Genomic DNA, 19,680 nt, shown 5'->3' on the forward strand with positions numbered 1-19,680 from the left:
TCTCTGTCTTTCTCTGCCTCTACTCCCTTCTCAACTTCCCTTCCCGTACCCCCCAAATAAACTTTACACTAAAAAAAAAAAGAAAAGAAAAATAGGATATACTTTATTTCTCAAAAGTGAAAAAATAACTATATTGATATTTTCCTACTCATAAAATTAAGACACTTTTAGTTCAAAATAGCACTGGCAATCCCTTTCTTTTAACCGATGATTATGAGGAGGCAAGAAGAAAAGCCAGGCACTGAGAATCAGGTCACAGAAGGTAGACAACACAGCTTAAAATGCTGCTGTCCCCCTGTCACTGGAGGACGGCAAGCAACTGGCCTGGCGCCTCCAGAAAGGCCCTCACCCAGAGTCAACTGGTACCAAAGGTGGCAGAAAATGAGGTTATCTTGATAGCTAATTATACAGAAAATTAGACAGCTGAGTGGGGAGCGACACATACCTGAAAGGCAAAAATGTTCCAAACATGACTCCAGAAAAAAATACAAAATATGACTAGATCAATATCGAGCAAATTAATTAAGTTAGTAATTAATAATTTCCGAGAGAGAAAATTTCAGGTCCAGGTAGCCTCACTAATGGATTCTGTCAGAGAAGAAATCCAACCAATTCAACAGAAACTCCTTCAGAAGACAGAGAAAAAAAATCACAGTTCCAATTTATGTTATGAGGCTAGTAGAGATCTGATAACGGAGCTAGAGACATGATGCAGCAGCCCCAAACTATTCACTTTTGCTTAAAAATCCATCACAAAACAGCAAATCTCTTTCTCCTCCAGCGGAACAAGATGCCGGAAGGAAAGGAAGGAGAGAGGAAGACCGGGCCTGAGACTGCTGCTGTGAAGAAGCTGCATGCCCAGAGGGTTACACATCCTCTGGGTGAGCAAGGGCCTGGGAACTAGGGTGCCGGACAGGACGTCCAGGGCAAAGGAGGCTCCCATCACTTTGTTAGGTGTCCCAACTGTACCTGCCTGCTGCAGCCACAGTAAGTCCTGTAATTACCAGGGAATTAACCAGTTCCCTGAGCCATCGACTGTAGCTCCCTACTGCTTCAGCCATAAAAAAGCCGGAGAAGCAGATCCCATCCTCATGAAGAGATCACCTGTGCTTCAAGAAGGGGTCAACACTGGTATGACCTTCGCAGAGGGCAAGAAGGCTCAGCTGGTATTGGTTGGACACAATGTAGCCTACCCAGCTGTTGTCCTTCCTGCCTGTCCCGTGTTGCAATGTTACGAGGAAGGGGGCTACTGCATCATCAAAGGCTGGGCAGGTGGGTCGGCAGGAGCACATGTACGAACACTGTTGTTTTCCCATGGTAACCCGGAAGACTAAAGAACTCTGCATAAGCCGTTGGAAGGCACCGGAACCAATTACAACAGAAATGGTGGGGAGCCAACGTTCCAAATGTGTGACTTGCCCTGCCAAGCTGGAAAAAGCAAAGACCAAGAAACTTGTCACCAAACTAGGTTCAAGGTGCACTACTGAGTTTCCTGTACATAAATATAAATTTCAAGTTGTCCTTCAACAAAATTAGCAAATAAAAATCCAGCAATATTATACAGATAAAGGTTTGCAGTAACTGAGTGAAACCTAGGAAAGCCATTAGTGAAGTGTATCATAGGTGACAGAATAAAGGAGAAAGGCCAAGGGGTCACCTCAGTGGATACAGAAAAAGCATTTGGCAAAAATGCAGCAGCACCTAGTTATAATAAAACCTAGGAAAGGGAGGAGGCTCCCTCAACCCATAAAGGTCACCTTCCCTCTTCATTTACTTATTCAGTTCATAAATTGCAATTTTATGTCTTTTAATTTAGTGATAAGTTTTTCATAAGTGAAGTTATAATGATGTATTTATTAAGCAAAGGGTTATACTGTGACTTATTAATAAAATATACAATTAAGTCTAGTAACATGGACTGCCTCAAATACTTTTTTTTCCCAGAATAAAACTTTTTAAATCTACTTACCTCGGTGATCTTATATATATGGTTGTTATTTGCACTATTTCCCCTTGTTCTGCAAAGATTGTCTGGAAAAAAAATACCTCTTGTTCCTCCTGTATATTTGATGCTTTGTGTCCTTTCACGATCTACCTAAATTCTCTTCACCCTTTGATAATCACCATTATAGTGACTGAGGTAACCCAGGCCCAGGAAGACAAACACCACTTGTCCTCCCTCATCTGAGGCTCCCAGAGTCACATCTGTACAGCTACAGTGTACTCATATACATAAAATAAATAAATAAATCCTTCTACTGGGTAACTAGGCACTAGATGACTGATTGTGGGGTGTGTGGGGCGCTGCATGTAAGTGAGGTGCTCTTGCTAGCTGGGAGAGGATAGCAGGACCCCGTCAGGACATAGTGTTGAGGCCGGTCAGTACAGGCACTAGAATGTGGTCCTTCGGCAGGGCAAGAGAGATTGAGGGGTGATCTTTTTTAATATTTCCCATGACAGGGAGGAGCTTTTTCACTGGGGAGGGGAAAAGGAGGTCTGTACAAAGGGGGTGAAGGAATAAACAACACTAGGAATATTTGAAAAAGCCTTAATGAATCATATTCTTTTATATTTGACTAAAATTACCTATGTATCTTAGATAAAGTAATTTCACTTTGGCTGACCATGCTCCCTAAAAGAGCCATAGGGTAGCTAACAAAAACACCAGTACCAAGCATGAGAAATCTTTTAAGTTGTTGCTCACGGGAGTCCAAGAGACTCCCAAAGGAACATAGACTATTGATGCTGTCATCGGTTGCTTCTCGGAGAGTAAAGGTTAAGTCCCTATTGCTGAAAACACCACCTCAGACGCAGGACTCAGGAGATCCCAGCTGGACCTAACCTGAAAGCCTCCTCCCAGGGACCAGCTTTCATTGTGTCAGAAGCCGCCAAGGGAGGGAAGGAATCAGTACTCCCACCCAGTTGTGATGTCTGTGAACCATGACATGAACCAGCATGCCAAGATGTCCCTAGAGGTCATGGATCTCAGAGGACGGCCTACTGCTGCCACTGTACTAGACCAGAGTAAGTACTCACTGCATTCTAAATACTTAGCCTTATACTCACAGGTAAGTGTAGTTCTTACTCCCCACACAGAGGGAGACAGATGGGACCATCGTGGAAAACCATAACTAGCCACAATGCAGAGAACAACTAATCCTGGGGTGCGGAGTACTAATAAATAGATGTACAAAGCAACCTGTGCACCTAGAACTGTTGAAACACTGAGGAAAGGGGCACAGAAAGACTGTAAGAGCCAAAGGACTAGGAAGTCTGCTATAAGGTTGTATCTCCTAGAAGTGACAGGAAGTTAGAGCCATGACGCCTCAACGATATGGCTGCCTAAACAAGATTTTCACAATGACAATGCCACTGGATATCCTAATGGAAGAGAGAAATTTCACAAGAGCCCCACTCTTGGACAAAGAAATATAGGCAACTAACAACCGAGAAGGGAGAATTTGTCTTTTCTACGGGTGGACCCCCAGTTGGTTATCCAATACCAGTTGGCCAGCCTTGAAGTCATATACATACAGCATATGTACGTATATACACACATACTAAACCGACTCAGCAGGTTGTATTTAACTGTGTGTGTGTGTGTGTGTGTGTGTGTGTGTGTGTATAAAACAATATTAATCAAGAAAAAAGCCTTTCATAAATTAGAAAGAAATTGGGGTGGGCATGGAAGGGCTGAAGGAAAAAGACATGGGAATGGGAGAGGGTGAAAGGAGGAAATGGGAAAATTATACATTTTTTAAATTGAAAAGAAAAAAATGTCAAGGTAAGGGTAGTAAAAATACTAAGGTGGTAGCTGTGCTTGTGGCTGGGTCCTCGGGCCTGCATTCTTCTTTCTTTCCTTTTTAAATGAGGCCTAGAAACTACAAGAAGTTGCATCAAGGAAGCTCTTGTCAGCCGCCCTATGCTCTGGTGTCTGTGGGGTTTGACTGGGCCCTTCTGACTGACCAATCAGCATGGCATGAGGATCCAAGCTAAGTAGACAGGTTCACTTTCCAAAGAGCCACCCAGTAACACAGGGTCCTCTGCTCACTAAGTGCTGCTATTTTTATGCATGTAAACTGTTATATCTAAACCATCCAGGTAAGGGAGGAGAGGAAGGAGGAAGGAAAGAGGAGGGTGCAAAGAGTAGGAAAGGGCAAATCAAGATCCTATTTCTTTCCAGGCGTTGTGGCCATGTCAACTGTACCAGTTATTAAGGCTGATGCAAAAATGACTCCAAGTTCTAGGCTATTTAATAAAACACTATCTTGAAATAAAAATTAAAAGAGAATTGCATTCATACTTCAACAATAGAGCACTTACTTAACATGTATGAAGCCTTGGGTTCAACCCCCAATACCAGAAATAGGGAGGAGCATTTCTTCCACAGATGTGGAGCCATGGGCTCTTTCTCCCAAGGATTGGTGTTGACTTTACACCAGCTGATCTGAATGAGCTCATGCAAAGAAAACAACAAAAGTGATGCAAGTGGCCCGAGATGGTAATATTCTTCTCATGGCATCGTCAACAGCAAACTCAAAACCACTCTAGACTAGATGCGATGGCACATGCCTGTGTTTCCTCCAGCACTTGAGGACATAGGCAGGATTGTGAATTTGACTTTATCCAGGACTGGATGAAATCAATCAAACAAGCAAACAAATAGAAAACACATCCACATCCACCTGTGAGAACACACAGACCCCACTTGCTCTTTGTAAGTTCTTTGCACCCACTGTTCCCCTTAAGAGGTCCAGATAGAGAAATGGCCCATAGAGGAAGCAAGTGGCTTTCTATGACTGAGCCACTTACCACAACGGGTCATGAAATCCTATGTGTTCCATGGGTAGTTGTTAGCACCCTGAGAGTCAGAATGAAGCAAGAGAGGGCACCAAACAACCTACACAAAGCTGTGTGGAAACCGGGCAAAGAGAGGACCGTCAGAGCCTCCACCTCTCTCCATGGAAAGCTCTGGAATCCAGGCTTGATAAGGCCAGGCATGTTCACACTGCTTATTCCACCCTGAGTCCTGTTCCACATGAGGAAACCCTCAACAGCACAATAGCCATCATATCACCTGAACAGACAACATGGGGATGGGAGGCATCCACATCCTCTACCAGCCACCGTGATGACAGCCAGAACTCCCACATAATCCCTGCTCACTTGGTTGACATCAAATATTAGCATAGGCCCCTTTACAAGTGATGCTGCTTAAAAGTGAGACATACTTAACCGGGCAGACTCAAACTCTTCCAGTCTCTACTCCTACACTAACCTCGCTGTAACAAGGCTTGGAGGCACCCACTAGGGATGTACAGGGTGCTTATATTTTCTGCGGTTACTTCCCAGGGCTTTCCTGAGGTAACATGCTGGTTAGGTTGCAGCACTCACATAATGACGTTGACGAGGGTGCTTCTGAAGTTCTCTCTCTCCTTATGTGGAGATTTGACCTTTGATCTGGAAGTTGATGGTGCAGAACGGTTATCATCAATTTGGTCCAGTAATTTGCTTTTTTTCCCAAAGTGCTCCATGTATTCAGCTTAAATTTAAAAAGCAACAGTTGTTCATGTAAAAGGTAAGTTAAATCATGCAAGTCCTTAGAATGAGACACTGCCACACCATCTTGAAAAATATCCCATACTTTACATTCTCATCTCAAAGAATCCTACACTTGATCTTAGCTAGCCAAAAGGCCGAGAAAGTGATTCAAAGAATCCTAATGCACATTGCTTTACTACAAAAAAATATTAAATGCTTACTTTAAGCCACCATGATAGAATTCTCTGATTATTTTAAGAATATCGTTGAATTGTGTGGTGCTTTGATTAATATAATAAATATTTTCAGTTGTATTTGTATTAGAGTTGTATTTGTATTTTAATCCTTAAAAGGATTAAAATTTAGACTATGATAAAAAACAAAGTTACACTATTCAAGAAAAATTTAAAAGACCCCTGGTTTCAAGAGTATGTGAATGTTGAAGGTAATCCACCTAATACGTGCTTATACGTTAGAATTTTTAAAGATGTTCATATGCATCTCTGTGTGCACATGTGCGCAGAAGCCGATCTTGGTCACCTGAAGCTCGTGGGTCAGGCTGGATGGCTAGCTAGTCAACCTCAAGAACCCCCCTATCTCATCTCAGCACTGAGCCTGTAAGGACATACAGCCACAGCTGGCTTTATCTGTGGATATGGAGGGGAAACTCAGGTCCATAGTCCTCCCGTCTACTGACTGAGCTATTTCCCTTCAGGCCCTAGAGTAAAATTATTTTTTAGGTGACTGATTTGGAAATATTATCCACAACTTAGGACATTCTTAGGAAAAAAGTCTTGACACAGAAGGTCCATCAACTTTGTGAAGAGGGGTGGGCTCATAAGGTCCCACCCCTCCCTGAGGAACCTCAGGCAGTCAAGGTTTGCTCCCTAAGGTGGAGAAGGGATGGTATGCCTCAGTAGTGGCCACCAGAAGTTACCTTTCCCATGTTCATGCAGGCGACCCTAAGTAAATACAGAAGAGACTTGCTAGGAGGAAGGGGTTAGGGACCTGTGAGAGAGGGGGGGAGATAAGAAAAGATAATGGAAGAGAATATGATGATCTGTGTGTGTTTATGGTTTGTGTGTGTGTGTGTGTGTGTGTGTGTGTGTGTGTCTATGTATGTGCACATACAGGTGAAATGATGAGAGAATAAACTAGAATAAAAAAAAAATAAATGCTTTTTTCACAAAAAGCATTGACTGGCCTCAAATAACTAGGAACTGAAAACAATTATTTTGTGATAATAAATACATAGAAGAAAATTTTCTATATGACATGTACTGCTTGGATTTTGTAATTTTATGGTTTTATTAACTATCCATGTTTTTAGTAAAAATAAATAAATAAATAAATAAAGTTCTTACCATATGACTGCTCGTTTTTAGCACTATAGGGTTCTAGAACTGGGTTTTCTTGTTTGACATTTAAATGGAAGGATGGAGCAGTCTGCTGCCACTGGGGCTTGACTCCTGTCTAATATAGAAAATTTAAATGATGTTAGTAAGTAATATAGAAAATGCTTCATTTAATAAATGAGTATTTGTATGGGTGGCTCAAACATTTTCCTAAGCATATCAGGACCTCTGGGGAGATACACAACCGTCCGCAGCAGCAGATCTTCCTTTACCTGGACACTGTCAGGAAATAGTCACAAAAGTCCCGATGGTACTTGATTATGAGAGTCTACGACCCAAACCCGGAGTGTCTATTCCACACCATCTGCTCATTCCAGTATCAGCCACTGTCTACAAGATTTCTTTCAATTTGTTTTTATCTGATAGATAACAGCATGACATTTTACATATCAATACATACTAATGGGTTACCATGCCATGTTTCAATACTTGCATACATCGTTTAATATCTAATCGAGGCTAAACAAATCTCCTTGAAAATGTATTGTTTATGGTGAAAGCTTTAAAACTCTGTTAGCTTTCTGAAATGTGCATTGCATCCCTGTTCTTTTTAGTTGCCCTACTGACACGAGCAGGCTGGGATTCTTCTGCCTGTTCAGCTGTTACTTAGTGCCCCATCCCTTGCATCCTCAGTAAAGGATATAGGTGTCCAGGAATCCATCTGGTTCTTCTAAGTTGTCAAGTCCATCATCACACAGTTATTCATGATGATCTCTAGTCATCTTTTTATTTCTGTGGTGTTAAGTTGTGGCATCTCTGTAACAGGCTCCTGTCCCCAAGCACTTGTTGGCATCCACAATAGTGTCGGGGTTTGGTAACTGTATATGGGATGGATCCCCAGGTGGGACAGTTTCTGGATGGCCTTTCCTTCAATCTCTGCTCCACACTTTGTCTCTGTATCTCTTCCCATGGGTATTTTGTTCCCCCTTCTAAGAAGGACCAAAGTATCCACACTTTGGTCTTCCTTCTTCTTGAGCTTCATGTGGTCTGTGAATTGTATCTTGGGTTCTGAGTTTGGCTCTGACAAATACAAAGGTGGATGCTTGCAGCCAATCATCGGATTGAGCACAGGATCCCCAATGGAGGAACTAGAAAAAGAACCAAAGGAACTGAAGGGGTTTGCAGCCCCATAGAAGGAACAACAATATGAACCAACCAGAACCCAGAGCTCCTAGGGAACAAACCACAAACCAAAGAGTACACATGGAAGGACCCATGGCTCCAGCTGCATATGTAGCAGAGGATGGCCTAGTCGGACATCAATGGAAGGAGAGGCCTTTGGTCCTGTGAAGGCTTGATGCTCCGATGTAGGGGAATGCCAGGACAGGGAAGCAGGAGTGGATGGGTTGGTGAGCAGGGGGACGGGGGATGGGATAGGGGGTTTTCTGAGGGGAAACCAGGAAAGGGGATAACATTTGAAATGTAAATAGAGAAAATATCTGATAAAAAAAGAAAAAAAAATTTAAACAAAAGTAAAAAAGAAAAGAAAAGAAAAGAAAACACAGGTAAAACAATAATACATACACACATACATACATGCAAACAAATAAATGTAATTATGAGCTTTTCTTAAAAAAAAGTTGTGGTGTCTTTTTATTTAGAATCTTTTCTTTTTCCTAGCTTTGCTAAGTTTTGCTTTTGTGTTTTTGGGTTTGTTTGGTTTTGTTTCTTGTTTTGTTGTTGTTTTGTTTTATCTTTTTGAAGAGCCAGCTGTTTGTTTCTCAGATTCACCAGGGATGATTTTTTCAGCCACCATTCCTTTTAGTTGCTCTCTCTTCTTCTGAGCTTCCTTGGGGTCCTACTTGTTGAAATGCAGTTGGGTTTAATTGAAGCCATCTTTCTACTTTGCCATTAACTGCTCTATGACCTTTCTCAGTGCTTAGTCCAGACATTCTGGAATATTATCTCCCCAATTTCATATCGTTTTTGAATTTCCTTCTCAACTTTTCCTTTGTTTGTAGTTCAAAAGCAGTTTGTTTAGTTGCAATGATTTTTATAATTTGCTAAGATTTCCTTATGATTTTTCTGTTTTTTACTGAAACTCTATTTAAATTTAAATCCCAGAAGCTACAGAAAGGTAATTTGATGATATCGAATTCAGGATAGCTATGAAAGAGAATCAACATTAACTAGTCCGGTGCTTCAGGAACTGAAATGCCTGCTGTCTTTCCCATAGGACTCGGATCATTCAAGGACCCACAAGATCCTTTGTAGAATGGCCTTTTAGCACTGACAGGCCCATCGCCATAGAGGTAATCAAGCATCCCCATTTTCAGAGCCGGAGACTCAGAGAAGGAAACGACGGCCCAAAGAGCATGGAGTTCTGATCTGAGCCATCATTTCCTGACAGTGGTGTTCCTGCTAATCCATCTTGATAAATGTTGTTATTTACCATTGAAGACTCTGCAAATGATAAGAAATTATGGGTAGAATGATATATATAAGAATTTCTCTATCAGAAAAGAATCAAATCAGAACTCAAAACCAGAGACCTGGTATTTTGTTTGAAGTTTGGAACCAATAAGCCCCTGAAAACTGCTGAGGTGGAAATGTCTGGGTGTGTCAGGTGATGCAGACTCTTGTGGAGTTTTGCTGAGGCAAGGCCTGTGGTAGGACACGTGATGTCTGGAGAGAGCATAAACAGGATTCAGTGGATGGTACCAGTGCTTGCCTAGCTAGCTTTGCACCGCTTCCTTGGTCTCACATCTTCACTGATCTTCCATTCGTTGAGAGAAGCACAGCAGAGAACTTCTCCTGGCCTCCTGGCTGACTCTGGCCACTCCTGCTGGCTGGTGTCCATTCAACAGAGAGGTCTGGCGGTTTCTGCTGGATCGTGCCATCGCTGCTGGTTCCTGTTTGGTATCCTGTCACTACTGAACTAGACTGCTGGTATCCTGACAAGTGGAGATTGGAATTACACCCCAAAGAGCTACTTCTAAACACCTCCACATCCCCTTGTCCTATTTGCCATCTTTTCTCCCCTACCTTTGGACAGTGGGCTAGAAGGGGAATCAAAGCATTTGAGAACCCTTATTAAAAGCAGGATTTAAAAAATCCAAGCCTACAAATGGCAACACTTTAGAAATTATATATATAAACTATATAAATTACCAAATTTAACTGTGGTAAAACTCTTGTCGGCAGCTTGCCCTTTTCTTTACTGGATAGTTTATCCTGCATAAAATACATGAAAGAAGAAAAAAACATTAACATAAATTTTATATTGTCCGGTGGTTTTTCTCACTCTCACTTGGTGCGACAGCCAGCAATCAGCACCTGGCCAGGTCGTACCCTCTCCCCTTTTGTGTCGCTAACCCGATGCTGATCCTCTAGCACATTTTACTGGCATTCCATGCTGGCTTTCCACAAGTATCACCAAGTGCCAAGGGCCAGAGAGACAGAGGTTTTCCTTCGGGATTTCTGCATCCCAGAGGGTGGCACCACCTCAGCCCCATGTGAGCCTCAACCACACCTTCTCCACTGAGGTCTGAGGCTAAGCTTTCTGGAAAATAATGGATCTTGAGCACTCTCCTTCACATCTGCAGAGAGTGGTTGTTCCAATGTCTAGCCTGCTCTTTATACCTATTCTGCCCAAGTAGCCTCTTTAGTCCTCTGTAGTTATAAATCACTTATAATATGGCTGCTCCGACCTGAAGTGTATTACAAATAAAATTTGTCCTGGATTTTAAAGACAATTCAAAACAGAAGATGTAAATTATCTCACTGTAACTCTTCAAATTGATTACATTATATTTTATACTGACTACATCACACTTGGCATATTCCACAAAGTTAACGTAAAGTAGTACATTTAATGTTATTTAATTATTATTTAATATAATTTAATATTAAAATGTCTGAGACAAATACTGTTGGAACACTGTCATGCTTTTTATACAGATAAGGAATGACCTGTTTTCTGTTTTACATATAAAATATGATGTGCTTCTAACCAGAGCAGATTGTAAAGAATAGTCAAAATTCTTTTAGTCTTTTGAAATTCTCAAAAGAAAAACTGATGGCAGCCAAACCTTGAAACGAATTGGTTCTCCACAGAGAAGGATAGCAATGTGCTTACTGAAGAGAGAAAGGGTATCAGGAATTGGAGGCCAAAAGACAGGAGCAAGCTTGAGAGAAGATATTTGGGGTGGGGAGGCAGCCAGGGAACTTGGGTTAACTCAGTCCAAAGGCAAGTCCTTCCTTTTAAACAAGGAACTCTTGGGCCCCTACCATATGCTGGTTTTACTTAAGGCAGTGAGTCTAGAGCTATGGACCTCCTGGCCCTCCTCTCATGGTGCATACATTCAGGTGGAAGTATAGACAGCTGTATCAGGATACATGGGCCATACAGCATCAAGAAGTAATAATATAATGGAGAAAAATCACAGAGTGAAGAGGCAGTGATGTGCTAGATGAGACAGGATAAGAAGTGACTCTGCAAAGTTAAGTTTATGTGTGTACCTGAAAACAAAGTGAGTGGGAGGGGAGGTAGGGCTGCATAGCCGGGGGCTCTTATATCATGGAAGAGGTGGTTTGGGGCTCCGGCTAGCATCAGAAGTCACTGCAGTCCCTCTTACGGTGGCTTTAATCCCAATTTATAGAACATAGTCGCCATTTACACCTCTTGCCCAAGCACAGTTAGTAGCGTTTTCTCTTTCAATGGTATGTCTGTTTGGATGATAAGTTATTCTGTTACCCTATTGACTGTACAGAGAGACAAAATGTTATTCTATACATGTTCCTAGAAACAGTAACATAATGCATATGAAAAGACGAAGATCAGTAGTGGGACTCGGCTGACAGCAGATTCCAATAAGACAGACAGCAGAAGATATGGGCCTTGGTTTACAGGCAGTGCTGTAACAGAAGGCTACCTTAGCCTTCCTAGGAGCCTACTGACTGCTCTGCTCAGAAACATAAACTCTCAGGAGAGGAGGAGCAAGCCTTCGTCTTGGTTTTCAAAGCTCTCATCCACATTCTCCAAACTGTCTCCTCCATTGTGTTGCCATATGACCTGTACTACATAGACATTGCAGTCAAGAGCTGGAAAAGTGTCCTCCATCACTCATCTTTGTACCCACAGACACAAAGGCCGAATGTGCCCAGAAACATGACGACAAGATAGAAGAGGGCTACGTCATTCCTGTCACATGTCATGAAGGCATAGAGTAATTTGTGCTGAGTCAGACCTCAAAGACTTAGTGAAGCCTGAGTGACCATGAGCAAAGCCACTCTTAGTCTTGTGGCTGCTGGAGTGCTTTCACACAAGTATGAACTTGATGTTTAGATACAAGCAAGGAAATAGATTACTTTAAGCTGTCCCAAAAGTATGATTTCTCAGAAATCACAAATACTCAAGAATATAAAAGAAGACATGTAAGATATGCTCAAATAAGAGCATACCGTAAGGTTTTTCAATCAGCCAGAAAACACATTTTAAATAACCATATGGTTTATTGGCTTGAAAGAATCATTCATCTGACCCCAAATACTTATGAAGTGACTGAACACAAGTCTAACAAGCTCAAACACCCCAACAGCAACATTTTCAATTTTATAATTTGTTAAGTTTTAAAAGAGAAATTGTTTTTCATTTCGGTACTTTGATTTGTGAACTAGAAAACATAAAAATATTGATAGATGTAAGAAAGTTATAGTTTTACCTATAAGGTTTCTAATAATCCTGGCTAAAACATTGCAAACAGACTGAAAATTAAAACAGGTCCTTTGAAATGCTCAAAGAGTAAGCCCCTAATGTTTTCATTTAAGTTTTTGTTTTTTGTTTCTGTTTTTGTTTTCATGCATTTATTTAATAAAAAAAAGTTAGAAATCTTCCCTGTACAAAGCAATGCAGATTCCATCATAGATTTCATCCTAAGACTTGAATACATGTTTCAAAATAGTATCTGTTCTGAAACTCTACTTAAACTCAACTCTTAGAAGTCTAAGAGCACAATTCAATGTCATTAAATCCAACATAACTAGAAAATGGTAAGTTTTACTGAAGCAGAAGCTAACTTTTCCAATGCTTTGTCCACTAACAATACCTATTAGCTGCCTTTTCCATAGACAATGGTAATTTGTGGAGAAATAATGAAAACAAAAGCCAAAGTCTACAAAATCTTTTGTAGTACAGCCTTTGACACTAGAAGAGCCATCTCCTCTGATGTCACAAAGGAGGTTCACAGAGATAAACAACCCAGTCAAAGTTCATAGTGCCAGGCACATCACTGTGACCTAAGCCCTTGTCTCCTGATGTCCAACACTGACATCCCTCCTTGAAATCATCTGGGATTTCTTTGCCTCAGACTCCTCAAACCATCCATCCATGCTAGAAGTTGCTAATGTGGTGATTTTATTAGTGGTTTTTCTAAGATACACACCACACAGGATTTTCCCATCAGGATAGAATCAACTGGAACACAGAATTTGAAGTCAGACAATAATAAGCAACACTATCCTAGTAGAGTAAATAATGGTAATATATTAACAAATTACCATAGGCAACTGTGGTAGGAATCTCACTGGTGTCTTGGATTTTTCTTTAACAGATAGTTTATCCTGTGTAGGGAAGAAAGAACCAGTTTAATTCACTCAGCCAAATTTTACACTGTTTACTATAAAGTCAAGCATATCATCCAAAATATCCTAAAACATGATTTACTAATAGTATAATCTTATATATATAGAATTTTATAATACACCAAGAGATTATGAAAACTAATTAGTTCATTCAGCAAGGTTGCAAGATACAAAATTCACACAGACACACATAGAGGGAGGGAGAGAGAGAAAGAGAGAGAGAGAGAAAGAGAGAGATAGAGAGAGAAAGAGAAAGAGAGACTATCTTACTGAACAGTTGAAAGTTGAAATAGACAATTTCAGGGTTGGTAAGATGGTGTCTCAGTTAGGGTTTCTATGGCTGTGATAAAACACCATGACCAAAGCCACTTAGGTTGTGGGAAGTTGGCTTACAGGTTATATTCCATCATCAGGGGAACCCAAGGCAGGAACCCAAAACAGGAACTGAAGCAGAAACCATGGAGGAGCACTACCTACTGGCATGCTCAGCCTGCCTTCTTACATGCTTCTTGCAAGGACCACTTGCTCAGGGATGGCACCACCCGCAGTGGGCTGGGCCCTCCCACACCAATCCCCACAGAGTAAATGCCCCACAGACTGGTCTGCAGGCGTAACCAGAGAAGAGGTGCTTTCTCCACTGAGTTTGTTCCATTTTTGTTTTTTTCACAGATAATTCTAACATGTGTCATGTTAACAGAATTAATTAATTAAGTAAGTATTAATTAAAATAAAATAAGCCCCTAAATCAGGACAGATGGCCTTGTAGTTAAAGCACTTGCCACCAAACCTGACCACGTGAGTTCAATAGCCTGGAACACACAATGGAAGGGAAGAACAGACTTCCGGAAGTCAGCCGTTGTCCTCCATTCTTGTGCTCAGGAGTAAATTTGGGGGTGAGGATGAAGATGTTAGATGTTTTAGTTAAACTATACCGTATCATTAAAAATGCTTTTGAACCTGGAGCACTCGTGCATGCTGGGCACTGGCTCCCTAATGATATGTGGACAGGAAAGTGCAACTGCTCATAATAGTTTCTTTCTATGAAGGCTTCCTCTATTTTCAGTAATTTCTGTGATAGCTATGTTGCTTGCCCCTGCCTGAGTCTCTTATCTTTTTTCCTACTCTGTGATGAAGGTGATAGACTCTATGTATGGGCATCATCCAAGCACCTAACCCTCAAACTTCTGGTCAGAACTAACCAATAAGAGGCGTCCCAACATACTGAGCACCAGGAGGAAGGGAACTGGGATATTTATGTCCAAGTACTGGGGGTCTGTGGAAATAAACAGTCCACAAGTGTGAGTGGACCCTGGGACAACTGTTGTGTTTCTGACTCTCACGGGGTTCACTGGCCCCTCAGCCGTGGCTGTGGGCTTGCCCGTTTACTCACTAATGCTAAATTTGATTCTCTCAGCCACATTTTACATTAACTCTAAAATAAAGCTTGCCTCACATTCTCGTGTGCCCTCTGAACCCCCGAGCCCCCAGTCCTCTGCAAACGCTCTCTTTCCAATGATTCTTTAATTACCTTTTAAAGTAGGCCATCTGTTTTCTGTAGAAACTCAGTATAAATTTATACTGTGCAATGAATTGCCGAACAGTTTAATCCTTTAGATTTTTCTTTCTTGGTTTTTATCTACTCAACACTTGGAAGGGATATTGTGAAACCTGTTACATAATCCATGCATTAGCCGTGCAATCAGAGGTTTCTACTAAATTGACATTTTTTTTTCTGCTAAATTTCCAATAACCTCTCAAATTTTAATAGTGTTGTTGGAGATGATGTCATACACCTGCATTCCAGCACTTGGGAAGCTGAGATAGGGGGATTATATGAGTTCAAAGTTAGTTAGTTCTCAACTCTGTAGTAAGTCCTTGTTTCAAAAATAAATTTTAACAGGTTAGCCCAAATATGAGTGTCACATGTTTGAGTCATGGTTGATAAAGTTGGTTCTACAGTACTGGTCTCACAGAAAACTTTATCTCAGTTTCTTTTTAATGATAGACAGACAATTTGATGGAGAGACAGCTCAGTGGTTAAGAGACAGCTTGTTGCTTTTGGAGAGGGCCTGGGCTCAGTCCCAACACCAATATGGCAACTCACAGCAGTCTATGATTCGAACCCCTGGGGTTCTTAAAGGCCTTTTCTGGCCTGTGGGGGGCACTGCACACATGTTGCACACACATACAGGCAAAACTCTCATACAGATAAATATATATTTTTAGCCAGGCAGTGGTGGCATATACCTTTAACCCCAGCACTCAGAAGGCAGAATTGGGCAGATCTCTGTGTGGCCAGGGCCAGCTCAGTCTACAGAGCAAGTTCCAGGACTGCCAGGACTATACAAAGAAAACTTATCTTGAAAAACACCATCATCATCATCATCATCACCATCATCATCATCATCATTTTAAGTGAATAAGCAGATGAGCATGGCAGACAAATGATGGCCACTTGGCCCTCTAACGTTAATGAGTGCTGAGCATAGCGAGGCTGCAGCAGTTTTGCAGCCTCTCCTGCCCACAAGCAACAGTCTGTTTGTGAGGACCTTCCTCATCGCTGAGTCGTGACACTTTTAAATTCTGGAGACTTCTTCAAGTGAATCTTTTAAGTGTCTGAAGTTTTTTCCTAGCATTAAAAATGAGATGAGCAACTGGAAAAGACTTATATTTCTCTTTAAATACCGAACTTAAGAGAAAAAACCCAGACAGCTATCTCTGAAAAATGCCATGTCCCTCTCAACCTTCCACTAATGAGATGAATATGTTAAAACCTCCTCAGTAAATATGGTTCTGCCACCTGCTCACTTCTTCAAATGGAATGAATACATAAGTAAATGTCACGTTAAAATGGAATTTCCGAAAATTTAATCCATTTTATTTGTTTTAGATTAAAGTATAAAACTTTCATCTTTTCAAAAGGAAAACTGTACTCTTAAATTAGCATAGAAGGATAGAGATGAGTTTTAAAATTGCAAAAAATCAACCAAAACAGTAGGAGGGAGCCCTCTGCTGCTTAAAGCAGTGCATAGAAAGTGGCAAGACTCCTAGGCGGCTTAATAATGCTCATTCTTGGTGAGTCCAAGATTTCTTCAATCGACCACGGCTCTTCTGGGGGTCGTCGGATACTAGGTCCCAGTATCATTTTATAGAGATAAAGCAAACCTGGCTTCCAATGACGATTTAGTGACTGCTTCCTAGCTCGAGCTGGATAGGTGAAAGGAATTAATAAAAATACCTTTCCAGGAAAAATCACTGTATAGTTAATAAAAGAGTTATTTTAGATTTTGACAGTATAGACTATGGTTCCATGATTGGGCCAAAGACTTACTTGGGCATCAAGCAAATGAGCAACTTAATTATAGACGGTAAGGAGTTGTGATTTTGTTAAGAATCACACAGGGAGGTCTAGTGATTGCTCGGTGTTTTTTGTTGTGGCGGTTTTATTTCTGTTACGTGTATCTATAATTTGGGAGGTTCTTTTCCCTCCCAAATTTGTTCTTGTACTGCTCATTGTTATAGTTAGATATATGAAACAAAACACCTGTTTTCTTAGTTCTCAATTATTATGTATATTTCAAAAAAGAATACTGAAAAATTTCACCAGCATTTAGATAACTATTACTCACTTGGTTAGCAGGCTCCACATTTTCTGCTACTGATCAATAACCTATATAATCTATAACGATCGCTATAATAGTATAGATATGGCACGTCTTTCCAAGGAGCTCTTGTGTTGAGGCATGGCACCCATTGGTGATATCCTTGGAAGTTATCAGACCAGGAAAACGCTACTTCCCCCAATAAATTAATGTAAGTCTAAGGGAAGTGTGTTAAGAGTAGAGCCCAGCTGAAGAACGTGGGCTACTGAGGGTATGCCTTCAACCTGTTGCTCTTCCTCTAGCCTCTTCCCCAGGGCTCTCTGCCTTCTGGCTGCCTTGAGGCAAGTAACTTCACTCTACCATGCCCTTCCTGCCTTGATGTAGGCTTCATTACAGCACCCAGAAACACCTAGAACCCGGTGACCTCTAAAACCATGAGACAAAATAAGTATTTCCTCTCTGAGTTGTCTTGCTCTATTTTGCCACCGCAACAAAACCTGAATAGCACAATAAGACTTTAAACTACCCTCCACTGTGAGTGTGTGCCCATGTGTGTGTGTGTGTGTGTGTGTGTGTGAGAGAGAGAGAGAGAGAGAGAGAGAGAGAGAGAGAGAGAGAGAGAGAGAGAGAGAGTTCTATGTCCATGTTTTGTATAAGGGTGCCCCTGCCTGTGCACAGAAGCCAGTAAATCACTCACTGACTTACTGCTTTGAGAAAGGGTCTCTCACTGAATGAGAAACTAAGGGGTTGGACAGGAAGTTCCAGCAATCCTCCTGTCTCTGCCCTTCACAGTGCTGGGGTTACAGGCAAGCTCAGTCACACTGGGCCTTGAAGTGGGTGCTGGGGGATTTGAGTCTATATCTTCAAGGCTTCACATCAACCTCTTAAGCACTAAGCCGTCCCCCCAACCCCCAAATCATCTTTTACACCCATTTTCACAACAAACTCAGTTTATAAGAAAAACCACTATGAAGAGATGGAAAATCTTAAAAGCTGAGTACAATTTTCAGATTGAAAATCAACTTCTTTTTATTTGGGTTGCGCTGGCATCAAAACCATTGACCAGGTTTCATGCTATAGTTACTCAAGTTCAACAAAGGAAGATTTTTATTTTCACAACGTATCTATTGTAGATTGCATCTTTTATTACACAGTACAGGACTAAGTAAGAAGGTGCCCGGGGTGGCCTGTAATCTCAGCACTGGCGGGGGCGAGAGAGGGTGCTGCAAGTTCAAGGCCAGCCTGGCCTAAATAGCAGACCGCCCTCCTCCCCCCACCCCCCGCCTACCCCCAGGCCAGCTTGGGATGGGAAGGCTTGGCAAATAGCAAGTCTCTATCTCCTGGAGGTGGACTGGCAGGGGGTAGCGAAGGCGGGGAAGGGGAGACCACGCCCACGGTGACGTCCTGCCCAGCCTTCTGCCACCCAAACACTCCCGGAGTACAGCTGGGGTCGCTGTGGAGCCAGTTTCCATAGCTGGCGCATCCCGAGAGTGTTGTGTCCCATTGTTACAACAACGAGGTCCAGCGGCTGGGAAGGGAACAGGAGGGAAACACTCAACGCCGGGATGGTACTGGAGTCGAGGTTCCCGAGGAAGCAGTCCGCAGTCCGCACTGCTCCTGCGCGCCTGGCCCCCGGACCCAGCGACCCTGGCGGCCCCGCTCTCACCTGCTCGCTGCTCATGGCGGCAAGGACTTGCGGGCCACGCAGGGCCGGCCGGGATCGCTGCTGTGGGACTCAGGACCCGGAGACCAAAGTTGTTCGCCCCTGGACAGCTCGCTCGGTCTCGGCTCTCTCTGAGCTGAGAGCTTTAGCGTCCCTGGTTCATTCGTTGCTAAGCAACAAGCTGGCGGATCCCACTTCCGGTCATCTGCATCTGCGTGATCAGGCGCAGAACTTTCTGAGAGGTCGAACAGGGTGGCTCTCTGGGGCCTCGGTGCTCCCAACACAGCCCCACCCCCCTTGCGGAGGGTGGCAGGCAACCGTGAACGAGCGAAGACCCTTTGATGACCAAGTGGGTCCTCAAATTACTGCATCTTTCACTGAGTCTGCATTGGCGTGATCCTCTGCCTTAAGCCTTCATTCAGCTGTTTCTGCAGATTTCATTGCTAATGTAGGCAAATAGAATAATGAGAAGGCACTCAAGACTGCCGCCTGTAAACGTGCTCATTATCCAGGGGCCTCAGCGTTAAGTTCTGTTGATTTCCCTAACACACTAGAAAGTGAGCCTTCAGAAATTCATTTAAAACCACGTATGATTAACTACATGAACGATGCTGTGCCAAGACAGTCCCTCAGGCATGGGGTTGTGTGATCGTCAGGCACGTGTTCATAACTAATAGAAACAGTGCTGTGAGCCACTTCTCTTAGAAGATGTAGAAGAGATGTGAAAGCTGAGATTTGAAAGAGAAGGGACACACGCTGTGCAAGGAATATTCCGGGCAGAGAGATCACATGCAAAAGCCTGAGATATTGTATGGCTATTAGAAGAACAGGAAACGAAATCTACCAGATTGAGGTTAGGGTAAAGCACATTGGAGTC

The 19,680-nt window shown here is 42.3% G+C and overlaps 1 protein-coding gene across 4 annotated transcripts in view; it reads right to left on the reverse strand.

Moving 5' to 3' along the window:
* Positions 1 to 18,999, reverse strand: part of Dnah7 (dynein axonemal heavy chain 7) — a 254,194-nt gene extending 235,195 nt beyond the window's left edge. Inside the window, exons 1-5 of one of the 4 annotated variants that reach the window (XM_031367445.1) lie at positions 18,807 to 18,995; positions 13,455 to 13,517; positions 10,068 to 10,130; positions 6,906 to 7,014; positions 5,395 to 5,542 (exon numbers count right to left, since the gene is read on the reverse strand). In XM_031367445.1, the coding sequence (XP_031223305.1) occupies positions 5,395 to 5,542; positions 6,906 to 7,014; positions 10,068 to 10,130; positions 13,455 to 13,517; positions 18,807 to 18,821 (398 nt within the window). In that variant the 5' untranslated portion in view covers positions 18,822 to 18,995. Of the gene's footprint in view, positions 1 to 1,104; positions 1,319 to 5,394; positions 5,543 to 6,905; positions 7,015 to 10,067; positions 10,131 to 13,454; positions 13,518 to 18,806 lie in introns of those variants that run through there. The other 3 variants (XM_031367449.1, XM_031367448.1, XM_031367446.1) reach the window with 3 other exon arrangements.
* Between the last annotated feature and the right edge of the window lie 681 nt (positions 19,000 to 19,680).

This window comes from Mastomys coucha, unplaced genomic scaffold (assembly GCF_008632895.1).
Source record: "Mastomys coucha isolate ucsf_1 unplaced genomic scaffold, UCSF_Mcou_1 pScaffold14, whole genome shotgun sequence".
Taxonomy (NCBI): Eukaryota; Metazoa; Chordata; class Mammalia; order Rodentia; family Muridae; genus Mastomys; species Mastomys coucha.